Source organism: Mobula hypostoma, chromosome 13 (genome assembly GCF_963921235.1).
Source record: "Mobula hypostoma chromosome 13, sMobHyp1.1, whole genome shotgun sequence".
In the NCBI taxonomy this organism is placed as follows: domain Eukaryota; kingdom Metazoa; phylum Chordata; class Chondrichthyes; order Myliobatiformes; family Myliobatidae; genus Mobula; species Mobula hypostoma.
In genome coordinates, this window is record NC_086109.1 from 22482394 (window position 1) to 22506952 (window position 24559).

Below are 24559 nucleotides of genomic sequence, written 5' to 3' on the forward strand. Positions count from 1 at the left end.
CAGCACAGAAGGAAGGCATCCACCCATAGAGCTTCCTTTTTTGCCCAATTTTATCTGTTTACCATTTCCTTCCACACAGTATCAACACACTTTCTTCTTCTGTTATTCTAATTCCCTCTTGCAATATTAATAACCTTTATAAATAAAAAAAATCCAGCACAAAACAAATGGCTTTCTTCGTGTTTTGTTGTTTTTAAATGCTGGTGATCAGAATGTGATGAACATTTTCATCTTGTACTGCAGACAATAAAATCTAAAACAGCATATATTTTTTAGAGCTAAACATGAGTATAAAATGTATTTTGACAGGATTATTGAGAAGACAACAAAGACCATAACAAATAAGGAGATAGTCCACTCACAGTCAAAATACTCACACAAGCAATACTGAAAGGCCCAGTACAGAATGGATCTTCTCCTTTACTGGCCCAATATCGCTCACATTTTTTCTGTAAGGTAATGAGAGAAACAAATCTCAGAATTGTGCACCAGAGTAGTAGTTCATTTGTTCCCATCATGATATTGATGGCTCTTTGATAAAGGTAGCCAATTAAATTCACTTCTTGGATTTTCTCCAAAACCCAAAATTTTACTTACAAGTTATTATCCAACCTTCTCGGAAAGTTACCATTGAATCTGCTTCCACCATTCCTTTGGGCTGTATATTCCAAATAATAACAATCTTCTTCTTATCTCTACCATCTCTTTATCTTATTCTTAATTTCTGTTCTCTGGTCACTGACTTCCCTACCAATGGAAACTGATTTTGCCATCTTCTCTATCTAAACCTTCATGATTTTGAAGATTTTTATTAAATTTACCTTTGGGAAGATAGATAGATTTTCCAATATCTTCTGATGACTGATCCCTCACCTCTTACTCAGTGCTAAGACTCTGCAATTCTTTTGAAGACCTTGATGCTCTTCCTAAAGTATGCAGCAAGTCATAAAAGGTATAGTTTAACTTCACAGAGTCAGGGATTTGAACAGTATGGAAGTGAGCCTTCATCTTACCATTCCACCTTCCCCATCTACATTAATCCCATTTACCTGCATTCAGTCTATTTTCTTGTATGCCTTGCCTATAAAATGTCTAAGTCCCTGTTAAACATCTGGTTCCACCACCTTCTCTGGCAGCTTCTTTTAGATATCTATTACTCTGTAAAACTGCAAGATCTTGACCTGCAGTGTCAACCATTCCTTGGCCTCCATAGATGTTGCTTGGCCCACTGATTTCATCCGGCAGTTTAACTTTTGCAGCAATATCTTGATGAATCTTCTCCGTACTCTCTCCAACACAATCACACAATGTGGTGATTAGAATTACACAATACTTCTAGTGTGGTACAACCAGTGTTTCATAAGGTTGCAAAATAATCTGCCAGTTTCTATATTCTATCTCTATCTCTTTTGGTGAAATAAATCTGCTCTTTTGATCTTTCAAGTGATGGAAAAAAATTGTTTTGGGTAAAGTAAATGTGTACTTACCCGTCCCATCTCAAACTCACGACAGGCCATGACAACTACCTGGCAGAATGAAGGAACACAAACATGTTAGGGAGATGGATTCTAAGGCTGAATTTCAACCATTCATGCAGCAACTTGTAAGTATATGAAGAAAGAATTTCTGCTTATTGTCGCCAAACAATTCATCCTAGAGTGTACAATCATCACAGCGATATTTGATTCTGTGCTTCGCGCTCCCTGGAGTACAAATCAATAGTAAATAGTAAAAATTTAAATTATAAATCATAAATAGAAAATAGAAAAGGGAAAGTAAGGTAGTGTAAAAAACTGAGAGGCAGGTCCGGATATTTGGAGGGTACGGCCCAGATCCGGGTCGGGATCCATTCAGCAGTCTTATCACAGTTGGAAAGAAGCTGTTCCCAAATCTGGCCATACGAGTGTTCAAGCTCCTGGGCCTTCTCCTGGAGGGAAGAGGGATGAAAAGTGTGTTGGCTGGGTGGGTCATGTCCTTGATTATCCTGGCAGCACTGCTCTGACAGCGTGTGGTGTAAAGTGAGTCCAAGGATGGAAGATTGGTTTGTGTGATGTGCTGGGCTGTGTTCACGATCTTCTGCAGCTTCTTCCGGTCGTGGACAGGACAACTTCCGTACCAGGTTGTGATGCACCCTAGAAGAATGCTTCATAAAATACATCTTTCATAAAGTGTCATCCCAGTTTCAATGTGATGGTGCTGACAAATGGGAGAAACATTTTGAGGAGCAATACATTTGAGAAGGCTCCTGCTCCTGGGTACTCATGTGATAAGAGATGAGGTTTTGGAAAAGTGCTGTTACTAAACCTCCCTATTCAGGACAAGTCATAGAACTGATTCTAAAACCACACACCAGATAAAGCAGCAGCCATGAAAAGAGGAAAAGAATTAAAGTTTTAGGTCAAAGACCTTTCATCAGAAGAGGGTCTTTGGATGAAAACCCAAGATTTGATCGATCTAAGCATCAGGCCAATTTGGAGGGGTCAGGTGCGGTCTGAAATGTGGAGGTGGGCTACAGGCCGAGAGTGTATCAAAGCGATGGGGCCCAGGTCCTAGACTGAAGAGCAGCCTGAGGTTTGGTAGATATAAACACCAGGCCAGATGGATTGAAAAGGCAGGATGTTGGGACCAGAGGTGAGGGTTGGGCCAGTTCTTCTCGCTGTTCCATGATGTTTAATCAGCTCTGCACTGAACTGAGCCCAAGGCTGTGGCCTGCTCCGTCTGCTCTGCGCTTCATGTCAGTGGATTCACTTTCATTCTGAATGCCATTTGCTTACTTTTATTGTTTGCATGATTTGTTTTTTTTTCCTCTCTCCACATTGGGTGGGTGTTTGATGGTCTTTTTTCTTTAATGGGTTCTTTTGGGTTTCTTTGTGGCTACCTGTAAGAAGACAAATCTCAGGGCTGTATAATGTATACATACTTTGTTAATAAATGTGCTTTGAACTTTGATATGCTGGCTCTCTTTCCACAAATGTGACCTTTCCTGCTTAGAGCATTGAGCTTTGGTACATGAGAGGTTGATAACCCAGTATCCCTGTATCATTAAAGCAGAGTGAAGAGAGGGAGTATATGCATATCAAGTCAGAAGAGCCACTGTTGTGAAAAAGATAAAAGGTTTGAAGAAAACTGATTGTGAAAGGTGGAATTAATTTGAATGGATGTTGGGGTTATTGAAATTGACAGTCAGGGAGTTGGAATCTGATGAAGATTACTGAGAATGGGCGTCACATATGGAATTCAGTCATGGGCACAAGTCCTTTGTGGATTGTTGTCTGGTTTATGATTAGATCATGATGTCTAAAGTCCAATTCAATTCACAGTTCTGAGATAACAGACAGTTTCTGCAGGCAGCATAATCTGATTAATTTTCAGGACTGACTGATAATTATCAAATAGCGTTCATACTGCACAAGTCCCAGGCAATGATCCACTAAAAGAGCGAGCTTGACTAAATCTTCTCTGATCAAATCCCCCTCCATCAATCTCTTGGAAACCTATGCAGTCACAAGGAGAACATACAAATTCCCTATAGACAGCAGTGGGAATCGACCCCAGATTGCTAATGTTGTAATATAGGCATTAATCACTACTTACCATGCTGTCCAAATGCTTATATTATCTAAAATATAGATTTGGAGCATGATGGAACACTGTCCACTTCTCTGATTGTGTATAACTTCAGTAACACTCAGTAAGATCCCAGCCATTCAGGACAAGCCAATCCTCTTGTTGGCACCCATCTTTGCCCAAAAAATTCACTCCCTCTGACAAGGGCATACCCTGGCTCCAGTCTGTATAACCCACTGCAATTAGTTGCCTGGGCCTCTCTGTCAGCACCTTCCAAGCCCATGATCTCTACCATCAAGAAGAACAAGAATAGCAGATAGATAGGAATGCCACCAGGTAGAGATTCTCTTGGACGATCCCTGCTGCACCTGACGACCCTGTGATCTCTGTCTCAGAGGCCAATGATAGACTGTCTTTAAAGGGGGTGAACCCTCGCAAGGCAGAAGGTCCCAATGGAGTACCTGGTAGGGCTTTGAAAACCTGTGCCAACAATCTGGCAGGAGTATTCAAGGACATTTTCAACCTCTCACTGCAAGGGGCGGAAATTCCCACTTGTTTCAAAAAGGCAACAATTATACCAGTGCCTGAAGAATAATGTGAGTTGCCTTAAGGACTATCGCCCAGTCGCACTCCCATCTACAGTGATGAAATGCTTTGAGAGGTTGGTCATGACTAGAATGTACTCCTGCCCCAGCAAGAACCTGGACCCATTGCAATTTGCCTATCACCACAATAGGTCAAGGGTAGACACAATCTCAATGGCTCTTCACATGGCTTTTGACCAGCTGGACAACACAAACACCTATGTCAAGATGCTGTTCATCGACTATAGCTCAGCATTTAATACCATCATTCCCACAATCCTGATTGAGAAGTTACAGAACCTGGGCCTCTGCAATTGGATCCTCAACTTCCTAACTGGAAGATCACTATTTGTACAGATTGGTGATAACATGTCCTCCTCGCTGACAATCAACACTGGTGCACCTTAGGGGTGTGTGCTTAGCCCACTGTTCTACTCTCTCTATACCCATAACTGTGTGGCTAGGCACAGCTCAAATACCATCTATAAATTTGCTGATGATACAACCATTGTTGGTAGAATCTCAGACGGAGACGAGAGGGTGTACAGGAGCGAGATATGCCAACTAGTGGAGTGGTGCCACAGCAACAACCTGGCACTCAACGTCAGTAAGACAAAAGAGCTGATTGTGGTTCAGGTCTAAAAGCTTGTTTGTATGTATCAAATCATTATACAATGCTTCAAGGTACAAAAAGGTTAAACAAGGTGGAGAGCATTTTACTGGCTGCATCATTTTCTGGTATGGGTGGGGGGGGGGGCTACTGCAGAGGGTTGTAAATTTAGTTGACTCCATCTTGGGTACTAGCCTACAAAGTACCCAGGACATCTTCAAGTAGTGGTGTCTCAGAAAGGCAACGTCCATTATTAAGGACCTTCATCACCCAGGGCATGCCTTTTTCTTACTGTTACTATCAGGAAGGAGGTACAGAAGCCTGAAGGCACACACTCAGCGATTCAGGAACAGCTTCTTCCCCTCTGCCGTCCGATTCTTAAATGGACATCGAATCCTTGAACACTACCTCACTTTTTAAATATACAGTATATTATTTCTGTTTTTTGCATGATTTTTAATCTATTCGATATACATATACTGATTTACTTATTTATTATTTTTTGTCTATATTATGTATTGCATTGAACTGCTGCTGCTAAGTTAACAAATTTCACGACACATGCTGGTGATATTAAACCTGACTCTGATTCCGAAGTCTCACCATTATAACTTGGAAATGTGCCATTGCTCCCTCATTATCGTTGGGTCAGGTGAGACTTGAACACCTCGGTATCATTGTGCAATTCTTTTGATTACTATAATGGTGTCATAATCACAATACAATCATGAGTTGGTAAACGATTAAATACTAAGATGCATTTAGATCTTTAGTCAGATATCAAAGGCAGTAACTAAAATATGGAAATTGCAGGCATTTAAGATTCAGTGAGTTTTAGCCGCTACCTGATAATTGTAAGGTAAACAGACATTTATGAGTAAAGATCGTTTGATAGGCCCAGACCCCAAACTTACTGTTTTTTTGGTCCTTTTAACAAATGTGACTATTTATAAACCATGTACGACATCATCTTAAAGGCAATGCTGCTCATGTAAATAAACAGCAAATTGTGTTAGAAACTCTGCCAGATAAGACTGACCTTTAATTGCTTGCTGAATTTCATGCAACAGCACAGTTTCTTGCATTGATTTTTTTTTGGAACTGATGTTGCCATTTCATCAGCACAATGACTTCCAGATTTACACTCAGGATAATTTCTTAACCATCTTGATGAGGATCACCACCAGATAAAACAAGTATTCCAAGAGTTTTAGAAGCATGGGACAGAAGTAAGACGAAGCAGCATAACTCTCAATTTACCATTCCAATTCACAGCCTTCATTCACAATATAGGGTATATGAACAGAATTTGGAAGGGCATTCCAGCCTACACCAGCTTTTGTATGTGTAATCCTATCAGTCCCACTCCTCACCTTCTTGATCCATAGCCCTGTGACTATATTACTTTCAAGTATTTATCCAATTCCTTTTGGAAAGTCACAATTGAATCTACTTTCAGAGAGTATATTCCAGAAGTTAACTACCCATGCCTTTGGGAGTTCTTTTGCCAATCACCTTAAACCTATGTCCACTAGTGCTTGATCCTTTTGCGAATGAGAACATGGTAATGTAGTGGTCAGCACAACAATTTACAGTACCAGCGACCTGGGTTCAATTCCCGCTGCTGTCTGTAAGGAGTTTGTACATTCTCCTCGTGACTGCACGGGCTTCCTCCCACTGTCCCAAAGACGTATTAGTTGGTAGATTAATTGGTCATTGTAAATTGTCACACGATTAGGTTAGGGTTACATTAGGGGTAGCTGGGCGGCAAGGCTCGAAGTGTCAGCAGGGCCTACTCGGCGCCGTACCCCAATAACTAAATAACTGTTAATATTTGTATATTTGGCCAAGACCCTTCATGATTTTTGCAGCCTTTTGTATCTCATAGTTTTCTCTGTTTGAAGGAAAATAACCCATTCTTCGCTTGTCTCTCCTTGCCACTGAACTCTCTTACATCCTTGCAAATGTGCTGTCCAGAATCAGGCATGATACACATATGGAGGTGAACAAGTGACTTATATTGATCCAACTTAACTTACTTACTTTTGCAGTCCGTGATTCAGGGTTAGACTACAAGACCATAAGACATAGGAGCAGAATTAGGCCATTTGGCCCATCGAGTCTGCTCTGCCATTCCATCATGGCTGATCCTTTTTCTCCCCGCCCCTCCCCAGCCCCACTCCCTGGCCTTCTCCCTGTAACCTTTGATGTCATGTCCAGTCAAGAACCTATCAAGCTCTTCCTTAAATACACCCAATGACTTGGCCTCGACAGCAGCCTGTGGTAATAAATTCCACAAATTCACCACCCTCTGGCGAAAAAAAAGTCTCCAGGATCTCTGTTTTATATGGACACCCCTCTATCCTGAGGCTGTGCCCTCCCCCACCATGGGAAACATCCTTTCCACATCTGCCAGCTTCAACTGTTTTCTCTCTCTCCTTTCATTGAGCTATTTTGGGAACAACAAATATTTGAAAATGATCATGTGGACAGCAGATAAAAATCTGATATTGTCCATTTTGCATAGAGTCCTGAGTTCGTCAGTCCAGGAATCTTAAAAAAAAGGTCTACTGAAATTTCAAAACCTGTCCTGCAGAAGTGCAGTGATGTCAGGCAATGAAGCTAATGTCAGAATCACACTGAATAGAAAGCTGTCATTCAGTCTATCACATCAGTTCATTGAAAGTGCCATGAGATTAATTCTGCTCTTGTTCTTTTTCCTTATATTCCCACAGAACACTTCATTTGAGCTGCTGAAGCCCCAATACTCCAGGGAATGCGAGTTTAAAATTACATTGCGGCAATTCGGGAATGTGGATTCTTTAAAAAAAAATCTGGAGCTGAAAATCTGCCAATTTTCAATGACCATAATGTTGAACTGTTATGAAACCAAAGATGGCTTTCTAATATCCTTTAGGGAAGGAAATCAGCCATTTTGACCCAACCTGGCCTACATCTGGTTCTCATCCCAAGCTCATTACCATCCATTAACATGGCTCTTCCAACCAGTCAGTGGTATGGTATTTAATTAAAAGTAAGGGACTTTTTGGAAAAATAGTAAAGATTAAAAATAAATAATATGTAAAACAATTATGGATCATATTCAAAATCTGCTACACTACTAACCTATGGCAGTACTTATAAAAAGACAATGATCTGAAATAGTAATACTGTAGCTCCCTCCACATGCTGCCTGACCTGCTGACCATTTTCAGTATTTGGGGTTTATTGTGGATTTCCTGCACCTGCAATATTTTGCTTCCATTGAGAATTATTCAGTAAGGATATTTTACTTGACTGAAATAGTCCCAAGTGGTGCACATGTTAAAATTTGGTTTGAAGAAATATATTAAAAAAAACTTACTACAACATTGTACTCCCATAGCATTCTCCAGAAGTCTATCACTGTGTGCGGCAAAGGGCCCTGTGTTGCTATATAGGCTTGTGGTCCATATACACCCTTGGAAAGAAAGTAATTTATAAGTGTCAGCTTTGGTAAATTGACTATTGCAAAATATGCATTACTCAATGAATATCAAGTCACATAATTTTTTTTTAAATGGAAAGCAATGTTTTGTTAGAGTTGAATTTTGAGAAAGAACAACTCTTAACAAGTGTTATATTTTGAAAGGGTATGCTGGCTTGGTTTAGTATTTAACAGTCTTACTTCTGAATCAAGTGATTGTAAATTTTAGTTTCCTTCTTCAATTGTGTCCAATGATAACGAACTTTCTCAGTGCAACTCTGAGCAAGTTCTTTGTCATTAGACACAATTGCACTTTCTTTGATATTTTAAAACAGGGGCTCATTCAATGCTACACATTTTCAAATATTGTCCATTGCCAGTGACTATTTTGTCAACAATTTTGTCCAGTTTCCCCTCATTAACTCTATCTTGTTCTCTCTCAGATGGCGTTTTCCCAGTCTAATAATTTGGTTATGATACTATCCAATTCCATCATTATTTTAAAGGATATTTGCATTCAGATCACTATTTCCCCAACATTTTGCCCTGCTCCCTTCACACAACTTCTAAAATTAATTTCCTATGACCAGGTATAGCAATGCTATCATATTAGAAAGTTTCTTATGTTTAATATAATTGGAAAAAAGTCAGTCTGTTCCCTCTTTATCACATCTCTTTGCCAGTTTATTTCATTTAGTTGAGATCTTCCACAATTATAATGTGATTTTTATCCGTTTTATTTTGCCTTGCATTTAACTGTTATCTCTTCCTACTAATTTGGCAATGTTATTTCATTTCATTTATATCACTTTTTATCCTTCATCTCAACTTATGTAGGCTCTCCCTCCAGCATTCTATCCATTCTTTCCTCAACCCTATATTCTTTCTAACTTATATTTCCCTACAGCCTGACCAATTCATCCACCTCTACTGTTTCCATATACATTATTGCTTGCAATAGTTATCTGCCCTGCACTGTCAACACTTCTTCACTTCCGGTTATTTCTTTTCTAAGGTATGTTGCCTTGCTGATCATACTGTATAAAGAAGAGGCCTTTCAGCCCATCATAACTATGGAGCCATTCAAGTAACCTCATTCTCTTGTTTTTTTCCCTATAGCCCAATAATTATTTCCCTTTCAACTATTTATCCAATTCTTAAGATGGGTGAAAGAAAAAGGAATAGACAGTCGGAATCGTTTCTCCCCCCCCCCCCCACCACCACGAGGGTAGAAACGTCAATTACTAGAGGGTGTGTATTTAAGTTGAGAGGGGAAAGGTTTAAAGGAGATGCGTAGGGCAAGTTTTTTTAAAAAACACAGACAGTGGTAGGTGTCTGGAATGACTGCCAGGGGTGATGGTGGAAGCAGATATGATAGTGGCACTTAAGAGGCTTTTAGATATGCAGGACATGGAGGGATATGAATCATGGGCAAACAGAAGAGACTTTGTTTAATTTGTTTGGTACTGACATGATGGGCAGAGGGGCCATGTACTGTATTATTTCAGGTTCTTTTTTTTAAAAAGAGTCAATCTGCTTCCATCACTATTTCAGGCGAAGTATTCTAGATCACAACATAATGTCTAAAATATACATCTTCATACAGATGGTACAGAGGTTTAATGAGCAACACATTGGCATAGCAGTGTGTGAAATTGCCTCGTGCTTCAGGGGAAAGGATTTGCTCTTTGAGCACCGTCTGCTCATTCTCTTCAGTTCCCTGTGGTTTTAACTGAATATTCTGGTTTTCTCCCACATCTCAAAAAAAAAGAGACTCAAAAAATAGTGTTGAGGGACATAAACAAGAGAAAGTCTGCAGTGCTGGGAATCCAAGCAACAGACACAAAATGCTGGAGGAACTCAGCAGGGCCAGGTAGCATCTACTGAAAGGGCTAAAGAGTCGTCGCTTTGGGCTGAGACCCCTCATCAGGTTCCACCAGCATTTTGTGTGTGTTAATGGACATGTCTGAGGGAGAGGGAAATGGAATTCCCCTGGCAGCAAGCATGAAGGGCTGAATGGCCTTTTCTGAGTTGCCATAAGGTACAAGATACTACCAATAGTTCATCCAGCAATCACTTTAATAATGTGATATCTAATTACCCATCTCTCCGCAGTTGAAAACAATTCTTCCTGATCTATTCCATTAAAAAATTGTGCAAAGTTCTCGAACACCTTCCATGGTTTCCCTGATTAAAAGTGTCCCTACCTATTTCCAGGAGCTCTGCTGCCTTCACCAGTCATTGAGAACACATTTCCCTTCCCACTGTGTAAGTGCTGTGGTTTGATCCAAAATTATTTCAAGTGAAATGCATTGGCCAATTTTTTTTTGGCAAAGTTTCCATTTAAAAAGTGCATACCTTGATGAAACTTGCATTGATGTAATCAGAATCATTGTCGGAAATGATCAGTGACAGCTGCACTCGGCTGTGATCAACTGAAAACAGGATGCAAATATTAAAACACACACGCACACACAACATGTATTTTCCATTTCCTCATTCTGCCCATTTAGGTAAAAGGAACTGATCTGTTCAACTTAGTGGACACTTTAGTTTCAATTGAATGAGCAAGTTCAGAAATTAAAAATGAAAACTGGTGAATATATGATCCGGGTCACTCAAAATAGATTAGTCAACAACAGAAGGTCATTTAAGTGCATAGGGCCACTTTTATTTTAAAAACAAGCTCAGGAACTGGATGCCAGAGTAGATGGTTGATGGGCGGCCTGGTAGCATAGAGCTTAGCGTAAAGCTTTGCACGCCGGTGACCGGGGTACAGTTCCCGCTGCCGTCTGTAAGGAGTTTGTATGTTCTCCCTGTGGCCACATGGGTTTCCTCTGGATGCTTTGATTTCCTCCCATGTCCCAAAAACTTACGGGCTAGTAGCTAATTGATCACTGGGTATAATTGGAGGGCGCAGGCTCATGGGGCCAGAAGGGCATGTCATCATATTTCTAAATAAATAAATAAATAACAATAAATAGATAACAAGCAATAATTTTGTATCTGAAGCCTGGCGTGTAGGTTAGGATCGGATCAGGTCCCTTTAGAACTGCTACCTACTCCCATGACTTTTTGTATCACTGACGTCCATCCAAAGGACAAAGAATTAAAAAGCATTAAAAGTGAAGGCTCTTTTAATTCACCTTCTGCCACCCTGGAATTTACATTCTACAATAACTGAGTTATTGATTAATGGCATCAAATCAATCTCAATCGATTAATATACAACAGAGCCAGGTAAAAGGTGAGGAGACACCAGTGGTTGAGACCCTTGAGCTTCAAAGTTCTCCGCTCCTCTCAAGTGTGTTAAAGGTAATATCCTGTGGACTGAATGGAGCTGTTAGGCAAAAGCAGTTATCTTTAGGCATAGAGACGTTGTGGGGCAAGTTCAGCAGGACAGGGGTGGCTATAATCTGGCAGCAAGTGGACACAATTTCACAGCACAGGTAGATGGTTGTTGAGGAACTGCAGTGATAAGAAAGAGTCAAATAGAAGTACAAAGGGTGTCTCCCTGGCCAAGGAGGAGCAATGGATGTGGTGACAAAGCACTGAGGAGGAAAATCAACTGAAAGGACAAATGGGAGATGGAAGCAAACAGACCTGGCTTTCTCATCAGAGCTACAGCGGTTCGACAAGGACCCAACATGTTCCCTGTGCCTGATTCCAGCAACCCTCCTGGCATATCCTGGCAAGCTGCAAAACCAGCCTCACAAAAGGCAGATGCACATGGCACCAGGTCTTGAAGAGTCTGGCAGCAGCAATCGAGACCAAGAGGATAACAACCACCTCCTTGCCCCCTAAAACAACTAACGTGCTGGCACTGGCAGCATTTGTCCAGGAGGGAGTGAAAAGACCAATTAATCTTCCTCCTAAGCCAGAAACAGGACAGATGAACATGACCCGTGAGTGGAAAATGCCGGCGGATGTCAATAAACAACTCTCTACAACCAACCTTAGGGCAGACTTGGTTCTCTGGTCCAATTCATTACAGATCACCTACATTGTAGAACTTACAGTCACATGTGAGGATTCAGTGGCTGAAGCATATGAGTGCAAGAGGCTACGCTCTGCAGATCTAGCAGCTGAAGCTCAGTGATGGGGCTGGAAAACCAAAGTTTGTCCTGCAGAAGTGGGTTGTAGGGGATTTATAGCCACATCCGCCATCAAATTGCTGAAGGAACTAGGGGTCAGACTCTATGGCAAACCATCAGAGCCACATCAGAGGCAGTGGAAAGAAGCAGTCATTGGCTTTGGATCAAGCATAAAGACCTCCCCTGAGCTCCAAGATAGCATCAAGAGAATGGGAGGACACAACGGGGGTTGAGTCTGGGAGGCCTAAAGTCATCGTCAAGCCCTCCAGAGATGTAGTGGGCTAATCGATGAAACATCGAGGAAGGAGGGTACCCACATGAAAATCCCCGTGTGTCAACCTTGTGCCACTCCCAGCATCAAAGCAGACTCGAGCAAGTGCTCATGACCCATTGGCATGAGGGATATTAACATCTTATTCTGTGTTTTTGATTTTGTGGACTGAATGGAGCAGTTCGGCAATAACAGTTATCTGATCTGTATTTGGTTTCTTTAAGGGACAGGAGACCATGTTGAATGCAGTGGATCTTCTAGTTTAGTGTGCTGCAGATTTTCCCTTTGTTTTCTCCATCCTTCTATGCAACAGTTTGGGTTCTAACTATTCCAAGTTACGGCGCAAATGAAGACATAACTGCTTCTCTCTCCATAGGTATTATCTGATCTTCTGAATATTTCCAATTATTTTTTGTTTGCAACAGTCTTTTACAGTCATCTTTATCTAAACCCTTTACAATCCTTAAAACTTCAATGATATCATTATTTTTCATCGACAATTTACAGAATCTCCTCTCAAAATCCAATTCTCCTTTATGTGGTCACTCTCTTCAGTAATCATTAATATCTTTTCTGTAATGCAGCAACCAGGATTGTACATTCTTAGTACATATTCATAAATACTTTCTAAAATGTACATGTGAACGATGTGAACTCTAAGATCTAGAACTACATTCAGGTAAGTGTTATCAGGTCAGGTGATTTAGCCATATGATGGAACTCAGGTGGAAGCCAATTTCTCTTGGAAACTTAATCAAGATAAAGTTGTCACAGGAATGAACAATAGAAACTATTGTGACAGAGAAGCAACAAAAAAAAACACACCTAGCAGGTTCAGATTAAACTCTGATAAACTCCTACAGATGTTTTTTTTTGTACACATCCATATTCAAATCTAGGATTATAACGAAAAGAATACAGTTTCTCTGTAGAGTTCAAACAACATTTCAAGAACTGTTTCTGCTCTGAGCTCACTCTAAAAGTGAAATGCTTCAATTACCACACAGCTTTGCAGATGGAAGCCGAAGACCCAGGAGAGTCACAGAGCCACCAAATTTATAATGTTCTGATACCAGCTTTTCATCTTTATTGATTTATTCACTCATTGCTATTTCAGTCTGATATAAAAATATAATTCTATGCATTTCCTGGACTATCTTTCAGGAATAAGGTTTCCAGAAATGTTCTAACTTTTGCACGGGTTTTCCAGGGGTCCGCCTGCAGTGCGTAACGTAGTACTTAGGGGTTCATTAGGATATCACTGAGTGTATGTTCCTGGACTTCTGCTGCTACAGCCAATGCATCAAACTTCACGGTTTGATGCATTGTGCGTTCAGAATGCTCTTCTGCACACCACTGTTGTGACACACGGTTATTTGAGTCGCCTTCCTGTCAGCTTGATGCAGTCTGGCCATTCTCCTCTGGCTTCTCTCCTTAAAATGGCATCTTCACCCACAGAACTGCCACACTGGATGTTTTTTTTTGCTCCATTTTCTGTAAGCACTTGAGCACAGGTTCTCATCCTGGGGTTCACAGACTCCTTGGTTAATTGTAGGGGTCCATGGCATAAAAAAGGTTGAGAGTCCCTGCTCTAGAGACTGTTGTGCATGAAAATCCCAGGAGTTCAGCTTTGGAGATACTCAAACCAACCATCTAGCATCAACAAACATTGCATGGTCAAAGTCACTTAGATCATATCTCTTCCCCATTTTGATGCTTGGTACAGCAACTGAACTTCTTGCCCATGTCTGCATGCTTTAATTCATTGAGTGGCTGCCATGTGATTGGCTGGCTGATTAGATATTTGCATTAACAAGCAGGTATGTAGGTGTACCTAATAAAAGGGGCCACTGTGTATTTACAGGAGGTTCCAGATGGTACATTTATCTATAAGATGTCATTAGAAGTTGGTCAGCACAGTTCCTGCCCATTTATGAATGGCTGTCATGGATAGATTGTGCAGATGAACAAGCATTTGGGAGACAGGTGGGATGGATTTTCTGGCTGCTGTACGGCTGCAGGCATCTTCTGTCACATGCAAAAACTGCTCATGACTGCATTTCTGAATTGTGAACTGTTCAGGTGATGAACAGTCCATATGCATAGAACCCAACTGTAACCTGGAGATGACCTGTACTTATATTCCATTTACAATCAGGAACATGGGCATGGGGGAGAGATCCTAGAATTTTGTGAAAATCTATAATGATTTATAATTTGCAAGTCATCCACAAATAATATGCTGTGTTTGAACTCGACTCCTAATGGGTCAGTTGAAAAATCAACAAATCAGGTGATTTACCTTAGTCTGAAAGAGGTAACTGAAGAGATTGTGGAGGCATTAATAAAATGATCTTTCAAGAATCACTGGATTCTGGAATAGTTCCGGAGGACTTGAAAATTGCAAATGTCACTTTACTCTTTAAGAAGGGAGGGAGGCAGAAGAAAGGAAATTATAGGCCATTTAGCCTGACTTCAATTGTTGGAAATATGTTAGCGCCCATTATAAAGGATGAGGCTTTGGGATACTTGGAGGCACATGACAAAATAGGCCAAAGTCAGATTCTTGCCTGACAAATCTGTTGGAATTCTTTCAGGAAATAACAGGGATATTGTTTACTTGGATTTTCAGAAGGCCCTTGATAGAGTGCTGCATATGAGGCTGCTTAACAAGATATGAGCTCATGGTATTACAGGAAAGATACTAGCATGGGTAGAAGATTGGCTGACTGGCAGGAGGCAAAGAGTGGGAATAAAGGGAGCTTTTTCTGGTTGGCTGCCAAGGACTAGTGGTATTCCACAGGGGTCTGTATTGGTTCATCATCTTTTCTCATTATATGTCAACAATTTGGATGATGGAATTGATGGTTTTGTGCCAGGTTTGTGGATGATATGAAGACAGGTGGAGGGGCAGGTAGTGCTGAGGAAGCAGGGAATCTTCAGAAGGACTTAAGCAGATTGGGAGAATAAGCAAAGAAGTGGCAGATGGAATGCAGAGTAGGAAAGTGTATGGTCATGCACTTTGGTAGAGGGAATAAAGGTATAGACTATTTGCGAAATGGGGAGAAAATTTAAAAATCAGAGGGGCAAAGGGACTTGTGAGTCCTTGTGCAGGATTCCATAAAGGTTAAATTGTAGATTGAGAGTGATAAGGCAAGCATTCATTCAAGAGGACCAGATTATAGGAACAAGGATGTAATGTTGAGGCTTTATAAGCTACAGGTTAGACTGCATTTGGAGAACTATGAGCAGTTTTGGGCCCCTTTTCGAAGAAAAGATGTGCTAGCATCGGAGAGGGTCCAAGGGAGGTTCACAAGAATAATTGTGGGAATTAAAGGAGCATTTGACTGTTCTGGCCCTGTACTTGCAGGAGTTCAGAAGAATGAAGAGGGATCTCATTGAAACCTATTGAATATTGAAAGGCCTCGATAGAGCATATGTGGAGAGGACGTTTCTTATAGTGGGTGAGGCTAGGCAGGACCAGAGCACACAGCCTCAGGTTAGAGGGACATTCATTTAGAACAAAGATAAGGAGGAATTCTTTAGCCAGAGGGAGGCGATTCTGTGGAATTCATTTCCACAGATGGCTGTGGAGGCCAAGTCATTGAGTATATTTAAAGCGGAAGTTGATAGGCTCTTGATTTGTCAGGGCATCAAAGGTTATGAGCAGAAGGCAGAAGAATGGGGTTGAGAGGGATAAGAAATCAGCCATGATGGTACAAGACGATATGAGCAGAAAGGCCATTTGGCTCCTGCATCTTACGGTCTTATGTAATGTATTATGATGTTGGAAGCACACTGTGCACTTAAAGCAATTTAAAGGGAAGCAATTAAACTTATGAAGAAAGTGCCTGGTGACTGTAAACTGCCCTTTGTAATCTCTAGCAAACCACTCAATTGTATTACAACCTCTACATGTCATGACAACAGTTTCCCCTTACCAACTGGAACTGTTCAAGCAGCAACCCACTAGTTTGTTGTCAAGGATAATTAGACATGGACAATGAATGCTAACCTTATTAGTGATGCTTAGATTCTGTGAATGAATAAAGAAATCTCTAGTGCACTCTCATTTTTTTCCTTCAGTCATTAAATTAAATCTTTTCCAACTTAATTCAATCAGGAGCGAGTCTCCATAATAATATCTTAGGAAAAGGTACCTTTAAATATATAAGCAATGCTTCACATCATTGAAGGAGACTTAAATTTAGTTCCTCTAGTCAGTGCCATCTGAGATCCAGCTACAGCCTTTCAATCCAATCAATTTGTAGTTTCTATTTCTACACAAGTCCCTTGAAAATGATTCCAGAGCAAGGCAAAATGAATGAAGTTCTCTGGAATCCTGCAAGGATATGATGGGCCTATAGAAAATTTGAAAGTGGAACCTGACTTACAGGGTATAATGTCCTTGTAGCGATTCTTCTTCATGTTCTCTTGCTTCTCTGCATGACCCGAGGGGAAGACTTTGTCATGCTTGCTTTTCACCGACTGCCTTTTCAGTTTCTGTGAGAGGTAAGGGAAGAACGAAATCAGATTAATAGCATAAATATGTAACGACAAGTCTTCCTGATGGCAATGGTAATCTTAAATTCTAGCCTGGCTATCTTGCTAATTAGAACGTAGAACAGTACAGGCCTTTCGGCCTACAATATTGGTTTGATCCTTTAGCCCTCCTCCAAGATCAGCTTAATGCTTTCCTCCCACATAGCCCTCCACTTGTCATTCATCCATGTGCCTATAAGACCATAGACTATAAGACATAGGAGCAGAATTCGGCTATTCAGCCCATTGAGTCTGCTCTGCCATTTCATCACGGCCATTTTACAATCCCTCTCAACCCCATTCACCTGCCTTCATCCAGTAACTTTTGACGCCCTTACTAGTCAACATGTCCCAAAGGTATCTGCCTATACCACCACCGCTGGCAGTATGTTCCATGTTCTTATCACTCTTTGTGTAAAAGCCTAAATAACTTTCCCTCTCGCAGGATTTCCCCATTCGAACATCCAACATAGCATCTGAGAAATTATTGATCTTTACAGGCAGAATCTTAAAATTAGAATCATAGAATTTGACTACTGTATCTATATTGGTCGATCAGTGGTGGAGAGGGTTAGCAACCTCACATTTATGGGCAGTAATGCATTGGTTGACCTGCCTTGAGTCCAGCAGATACTGTAGATGTAATTGCAGGGAAGGCACGCCAGTGCCTTTACTTTCTTAGTAGATTAAGGAGGTTCAGCAAATATACTCCTGCTTCTTCTATGGATATACAATTGAGAGTATCCTGATTGGATTTGTAATGGTCTGGTAGTGCAATTTGACTGCACAGGAATGTGAAAAACTGAGGGTAGTGGACTCAGCCCCATACATTGCTGCCTCATCGCTCACCACCATCAGTAGTGTCTACATGAGGCACTGCCTCGAGAAGGCATCGTCCATCATCAAAGACACCCCCCACCATTCAAGCAATGCCATCTTCTGGCAGCTACCATCACAACAAAGGTACAGAAACCTAAGAGTCCCACACCACCTGATTCAAGAACAGCTTCTTCCCTTCAGCAATTAAGTTCATGAATCAACCGCACAACCCCATTCGCTACCTCAGTATAATTAAACTATGACCTCTTTGATCTACAATGAACTTTATTTCTCGTAGTTCCAATTATTCTTTCTCATAAGTTGTATGTAATTAAGTGTATTACGTTTTCTTGTGAATGCTGCTTATCTGATGCTATGCGCCTGAGATGCTTCTGCAAGTAAGCTTTTCTCTGCACCTGTGGATTCATGTAACTGTGTATGTGACTCTGACATTGATTTTGACAGCATAGATAATTGCCATTCAGAATATCTAGTTGGGGTGATTTTTTTCTCTGTATTAATCAGCAATTCTGATCCACTCTCCTCCTGTCACCCTCACCTCAACCTTAACTGAATTTTACAGGAGCAACATTGAGAGCACCTTGACAGTTGCATCCATCTGTTATGGGAGCAGCCAAGCATCGGACTGGAAGTCCCGACAAATGGCTGTGAGAATGGCTGAGAGGATCATAGGGGTCTCCTTACCATCCACTGAGGAGATTTATCAGGAGTGCTGTGTATGCAGGACCCTTAGTATTATCAAGGATCCCACCCATCCATCCAGCACCCTCTTTGCCTTTCTACCATCAGGCAGGAGACTCCGATGCACAAAAACAAGAACGGTCAGGATAAGAAACAGTTTCTTCCTGTGGGCTATTAGGCTTCTGAACTTCCTGCTGCATTGTATTCAAAGCGTCACTGGTTACTCTGTTCTGTATCTGACAGTATTTAATTTTTTTCTGACAGCATTTTTCTTTGTTTATTTATGCATAATTCAGCTGTGGATTTTATCGTTACTTTTCTAAGTTACTGTGTGTTATATGTGTGCTATGTGGACTACTGTGCTTTACAGCCTGGTTTGGAGAAACATTGTCTCATTTAACTATATACTTGTATATAGTTAAATGGCAATAAACTTGGCTTAACTCTACTTTGAGCATCCAACTTTGTTGTACAGTACTGAAGTAGACCCTTGGGCCAACCATGTCCATGTAAACCATTTTGTCCACCTACACTAATCCCACGTTCTTTCTGTGTCTCACCTGTTTAAGTGTCTGTCCAAATGCCTCTTAAATGTAATGATTGTATCTGACCCCACTACTTCCTTTGGCAGAGTGTTCCAGATGTCAGACATTCTCTATGTAAAATAACTTTCCCTTCAGATCCTTTTAAAACCCCTTCCTCCCTCCTGAAACTAATGCACCTTTATTTTTGATATCCTTGCCTTCAGATCTACCTTTGATTCTATCTACCTTATCTAAGCCTTTTATAATTTTGCATACTATTATCAGGTCAGTCTTCAATCTCATTTTCTGCAGGGGAAATGTACCCAGCCTATTCAATCTCTCTGTATAACCAAGATCCTCCAACCAGGTGAATCACAAACATGACAAAGTCTGCAGATGCTGAAAATCCAAAGTAACACACACACAATGCAGGAGGAAGTCAACAAGTCGGGCAGCACCTATGGAAATGAATAAACAGTCAACGTTTCAGGCCAAAACCCTTCTTCAGAACTGAAAAGGAAGGGGAAAGGGTCTCTTTTGCACCCTCTCTAGTGTTAGCACACTCTTCCCAAAGTGCTTCAACCAAAACTGCAGCCTAACCAGTGCCTTGTAAAGCTGGACACGACATCCTAACTCCAAAGCTCAACCTATAAAGGAAAGCACGCCAAACATTTAAAGAAAAAAAAATTCGCTTTATTTGACAGAAGCGCACCAAAACATACAGTAAGGTGCGTTGTTTGTGCCAATGATCAATACAGTATGTGGATATTCTGGTGGCAGCCCACAAGTGTTGCCGCGTTTCTGGCACCAACATAGTGTGCCCACTGGCACCACAGTAGTGTAGCGGTTAGTGCGATGTGACTACAGCTCGGGGCATCAGAGTTCAGCGTTCATTTCCAATGCCGTCTGTAAAGTTTGTACGTCCTGTCTGTGAATGTATGGGTTTCCTCCAGGTGCTCTGGTTTCCTCTCACAGTCCAAAGACATACAGGTTAGTAGGTTAATTGGTCAGTGTAAATTGCCCTCTGATTAGGCTAGGGTTAACTAGGTAGGTTGTTGGGTGGTGTGGCTCATTGAGCTGAAATAGCCTGTTCTGTGCTGTTCTGTATCTGTAAATAGAATGAAAACTTACTAACCCTAACCCGTACACCTTTGAAATGTAGGAGGAAACCGAGCACTTGGAGGAAACCCACATGGTTGAGGAGAACATACAAACTCCTTACAGATGACAGAAGGAATTGAACCTCGATTGTGTTATGCTAACTGCTACACTACTATGCCATCACGATGCTACAGTGGCACCCCTTCATATACCTTCTTCACTGCCCTACTTGTGCTGCACTCTCAATTTCTGTTCACAATACATACCCATCAATATCTCATCTCGTTAGTCGCTATTTGTAGTTCATCCTAATTCATGTCTAACTTCACCAATGGAGTTCACTTCTCCCACTTGGTACAATGCCTTACTTGTCATCTCTCACAAAACTGATCAACTAGCTAACCAAAATATTTTTCAAATATTTAGACTTTGTTTGAACAATGATTTCTACGTTATATCTACCCACTATATTCTAAAGTTGTTCTTTAGTTCCTTACACGATTACCTTTCTCATTCACCAGTGGAAACTATTTAGTCATTATCTGTTCCAGCACAAGCCTTTGTAATCTCAAAGACATTTACCAATTCATCCTGAACCATCTTATCACTAATGGAAGTAAAACTTCATCTTCTCAAGTCTTTCTTCATATTTGGACATCAGACGTCTCTGGTAACTTTTCAATAAACCTACGTGACCTCTTTTCAATTAATGAATCTTCCCAAAGTGGTAACTTAATATACCAGTCCTCCTCAAAAAGTAAAATAATTCTAACTGAACTATAGACTCTGGTTTATGTTCATCTATCACAGTCATTCTTCCTTAAATGCAAATTGTTATATCCATGGTAACTTCTTCATCTTAGGTTTGAGTTACGTTTATTATCTGTGAAAGATTACCTCAGCTTTTCACTTTATCACTTTTAAATGCCAGGTAACAAAAGGACAACCCAACTAAAATGAGGACAATTGTAGCAATTGTGACTTCCCCTGCCGATCCACAACCCATCTTGTCCATGAAGCAATAGTTAATAAATTAATTACATGAATTTGATAGGATAGAAGTAGACCAAGATGGCCCCACAGATCTATTAACTAATCCTCCCCCATTAATCTCATCCAATCAGCACAGCCTTCGATATTAAATATGCCCTTTACTCAAAACACTTTCTTTCCCTTCCACCTGTGACATTTGTGTCAATTATTCTTTGTGGTTATAAGTTCCAGGTTCAAGGCACATTTTGTGTCAAGGAATTTCCCTCAAATTTCTTACCAGATTTAGGAACAACAGAATGCTGGGCCAAGAAACAGAACTAATGATTTGTTTGTTGTTCTAAATTCCAGCATCTGCAGTCTCTCTCTTGCCTTGTTGGATTTATTAGTCATTATCTGTGATGACAGCCTTGCTTGTTAATTGCTTTAAGCACTAGATTAACCCAAATTCTTCTTTTTGCTCCCAGAATATTCATCTAAACCTGATCGGTAGTTTATCTCTATACAGTATGATCCTTCTCCCACCTTACTCACCTACAAGTTTAACTTCCCTTTAAATGTACTTGTCATTCCCCACATCTACTTCATGTGGAGGCAAGTTCCACATTACTACCGCATCCCCGTTTCTCCTGAACTACGCATTAAAGTTATTGGTGAAAACCTTAAATTTATGAACTATGTTTATCATGTGACATTAAACCTTGAATTAAGCCAAGTTTTCATTTTGGTCCAAGAGCCCATCAACTTCTCCTATTTTAAGGAGAGAAAGCAGGCACCTAATTGGAACTTCTTGCAAGATATCCAGGCTCTCTCCTCCCAGACTATTTATTGAAAGTAGAAGGGGGTAAATCCTTGGGGCATCTCTGCCAGCCCCTCACTCTCCACAACAACTTTGCTTGCTTCCTTCATTTCTTACAAGCTCTCACTATGTTAATTATATTTTAACATGTTAGTTTTGTTTTCATTCATTCACAGGATGACTTGAAAGGCTGGACTTATTACTAATCCCAATTTTTCCTTCAATCAAGGCAGTAACTCAGTCACACTGATGACCCAACAGTTATGTTCAATAGTACGAACAGATGGATTTTTACAACAATCCAGTTGTCTTAGAACATAGAACAGAGAAATTTGCAGCACATTACAGGCCCTTCAGCCCACAATGTTGTGCTGACCATGTAACCTACACTAGAGACTGCCTAGAATTTCCCTAGTGCACAGCCCTCTATTTTTCTATGCTCCATTTACCTATCTAAGAGTCTCTTAAAAGATCCTATTGTATCCATTTCGACCACCGCCACCAGCAGTGCATTCCATGCGCCCACCACTCTCTGTGTGAAAAACTTACCACTGACATCCCCTCGGTACCTATTTGCAAGCACCTTAAAACTACGCCCCCTTGTGTTAGCCATTTCAGCCCTGGGAAAAAGCCTCTGGCTATCCACATGATCAATGCACCTCATCATCTTATACTCCTCTATCAGGTCACCTCCTCTGTCGCTCCAAGGAGAAAAAGCCAAGTGCACTCAACCTATTCCCATAAGGTGCACCCTCCAATCCAGGCAACATCCTTGTAAATCTCCTCTGCACTCTCTCTATAGTATCCACATCCTTCTTGTAGTGAGGTGAACAGAACTGAACACAGTACTCCAAGTGGGGTCTGACCAAGGTCTTATATAGCTGTAACATTACCTCACGGCTCTTGAACTCAATCCCACGAGTGAGTGCCAACACACCATACGCCTTCTTAACAACACTGTCAACCTGCACAGTAGCTTTGAGTGTCCCTATCAACACGGACCCCAAGATCTCTCAGATCCTCCACACTGCCTAAAGTCTTACCATTTATATGATATTTTTCTGGGTTATCTCTACTTCCTTTCTTGAACAAGGGAACAACATTTGCAACCCTCCAATTCTCTGGTACTCCTCTGTCCCTATTGATGATGCAAAGATCATTGCAAGAGGCTCAGCAATCTCTTCCTTTGCTTCCCACAGTAGCCTGGGGTATATCTCATCTGGATCCGGTGACTTATCTAACTTAATGCTTTTGAAAAGCTCCAGCACATCCTCTTTCTTAATCTCTGTATGCTCAAGCGTTTCAGTCTGCTGTAAGTCATCCCCACAATAGCCAAGATCTTTTTCCCTGGTGAATACTGAAGCAAAGTATTCTCTGCTACCTTCTCTAACTCCATGCACACGTTTCCACTATCGCATGATTGGTCCTATTCTCACATGGCTCATCCTTTTGCTCTTCACATACCTGTAGAATGCCTTGGGGTTTTCCTTAATCCTGTTCACCAAAGCCTTCTCATGGTCCCTTCTGGCTCTCCTAATTCCACCCTTAAGCTCCTTCCTATCAACCTTGTAATTTTCTAGAGCTCTAACAGTACCTAGTTTCTTGAACCTTTTGTAAGCTTTTCTTTTCTTCTTAACTAGATTTTCTACATACTTTGTACACCATGGTTCTTTAACTCTACCATCCTTTCCCAGCCTCAATGGAACATACCTATGCAGAACTCCATGCAAATGTTCCCAGAACATTTGCCACATTTCTGCCGTGCATTTTCCTGAGAACATCTACTCCCAATTTATGTTCCCAAGTTCCTGCCTAATAGCATCACATTTCCTCCTACCCCAACTAAATGTTTTCCCAAATTGTCTGCTCCTATCCCTCTCCAGTGCTTTGGTGAAGGAGATAGTGTTGTGGTCCCTACCTCCAAAATGCTCCCCACCGAGAGATCTACCACCTGACCAGGTTCATTTCCCAATAGCAGATCAAGTACAGACTCTCCTCTAGTTGGCTTATCTACATATTGCATCAGGAAACTTTCCTGACCACACCTAACAAACTCCACTTCATCTAAACTCCTTGCACTAAGGAGGTGCCAATTAGTATTAGGAAAGTTAAAATCACCCATCACAACAACCCTATTATTATTGCACCGATCCAGAATCTGCCTGCCAATCTGCTCCTCGATATCCCTGTTACTATTGGGGGTGGGGGGGTGGGCAGCTATTAAAAAACACCCAGTAGAGTTAATGCCCCTTTCCTGTTTGTGACTTCCACCCACACTGACTCAGTCGACAATTCCTCCATGACTTCCTCCTTTTCTGCAGCCTGACACTATCCCTAATTAGCAATGCCATACCCCCACTTCATTTGCCTCCCTGTCCGTTCTTTTTGAAACATCTAAAGCCTGGCACACCCAGCAGCCATTCCTGCTCCTGAGACAGCCAAGTCTCTGAAATGGCCACAACGTCATAGTTCCAGGTATTGATTCACACT

At 41.1% G+C, this 24559-nt stretch overlaps 1 protein-coding gene across 6 annotated transcripts in view; it reads right to left on the reverse strand.

Moving 5' to 3' along the window:
- Window positions 1-24559, reverse strand: part of LOC134355483 (tyrosine-protein phosphatase non-receptor type 22-like) — a 128091-nt gene that overhangs the window by 94805 nt on the left and 8727 nt on the right. For 3 of the 6 annotated variants that reach the window (XR_010020095.1, XM_063065433.1, XM_063065432.1), the window contains exons 2-6: window positions 16987-17095; window positions 10586-10662; window positions 8126-8221; window positions 1488-1526; window positions 363-449 (exon numbers count right to left, since the gene is read on the reverse strand). Coding sequence is in view for 5 of the 6 variants with exons in the window: in XM_063065433.1 (XP_062921503.1) it covers window positions 363-449; window positions 1488-1526; window positions 8126-8221; window positions 10586-10662; window positions 16987-17095 (408 nt within the window). In the remaining variant the exon portion in view is untranslated. The remainder of the gene's footprint in view (window positions 1-362; window positions 450-1487; window positions 1527-8125; window positions 8222-10585; window positions 10663-16986; window positions 17096-24559) is intronic. The other 3 variants (XM_063065434.1, XM_063065435.1, XM_063065437.1) reach the window with 3 other exon arrangements.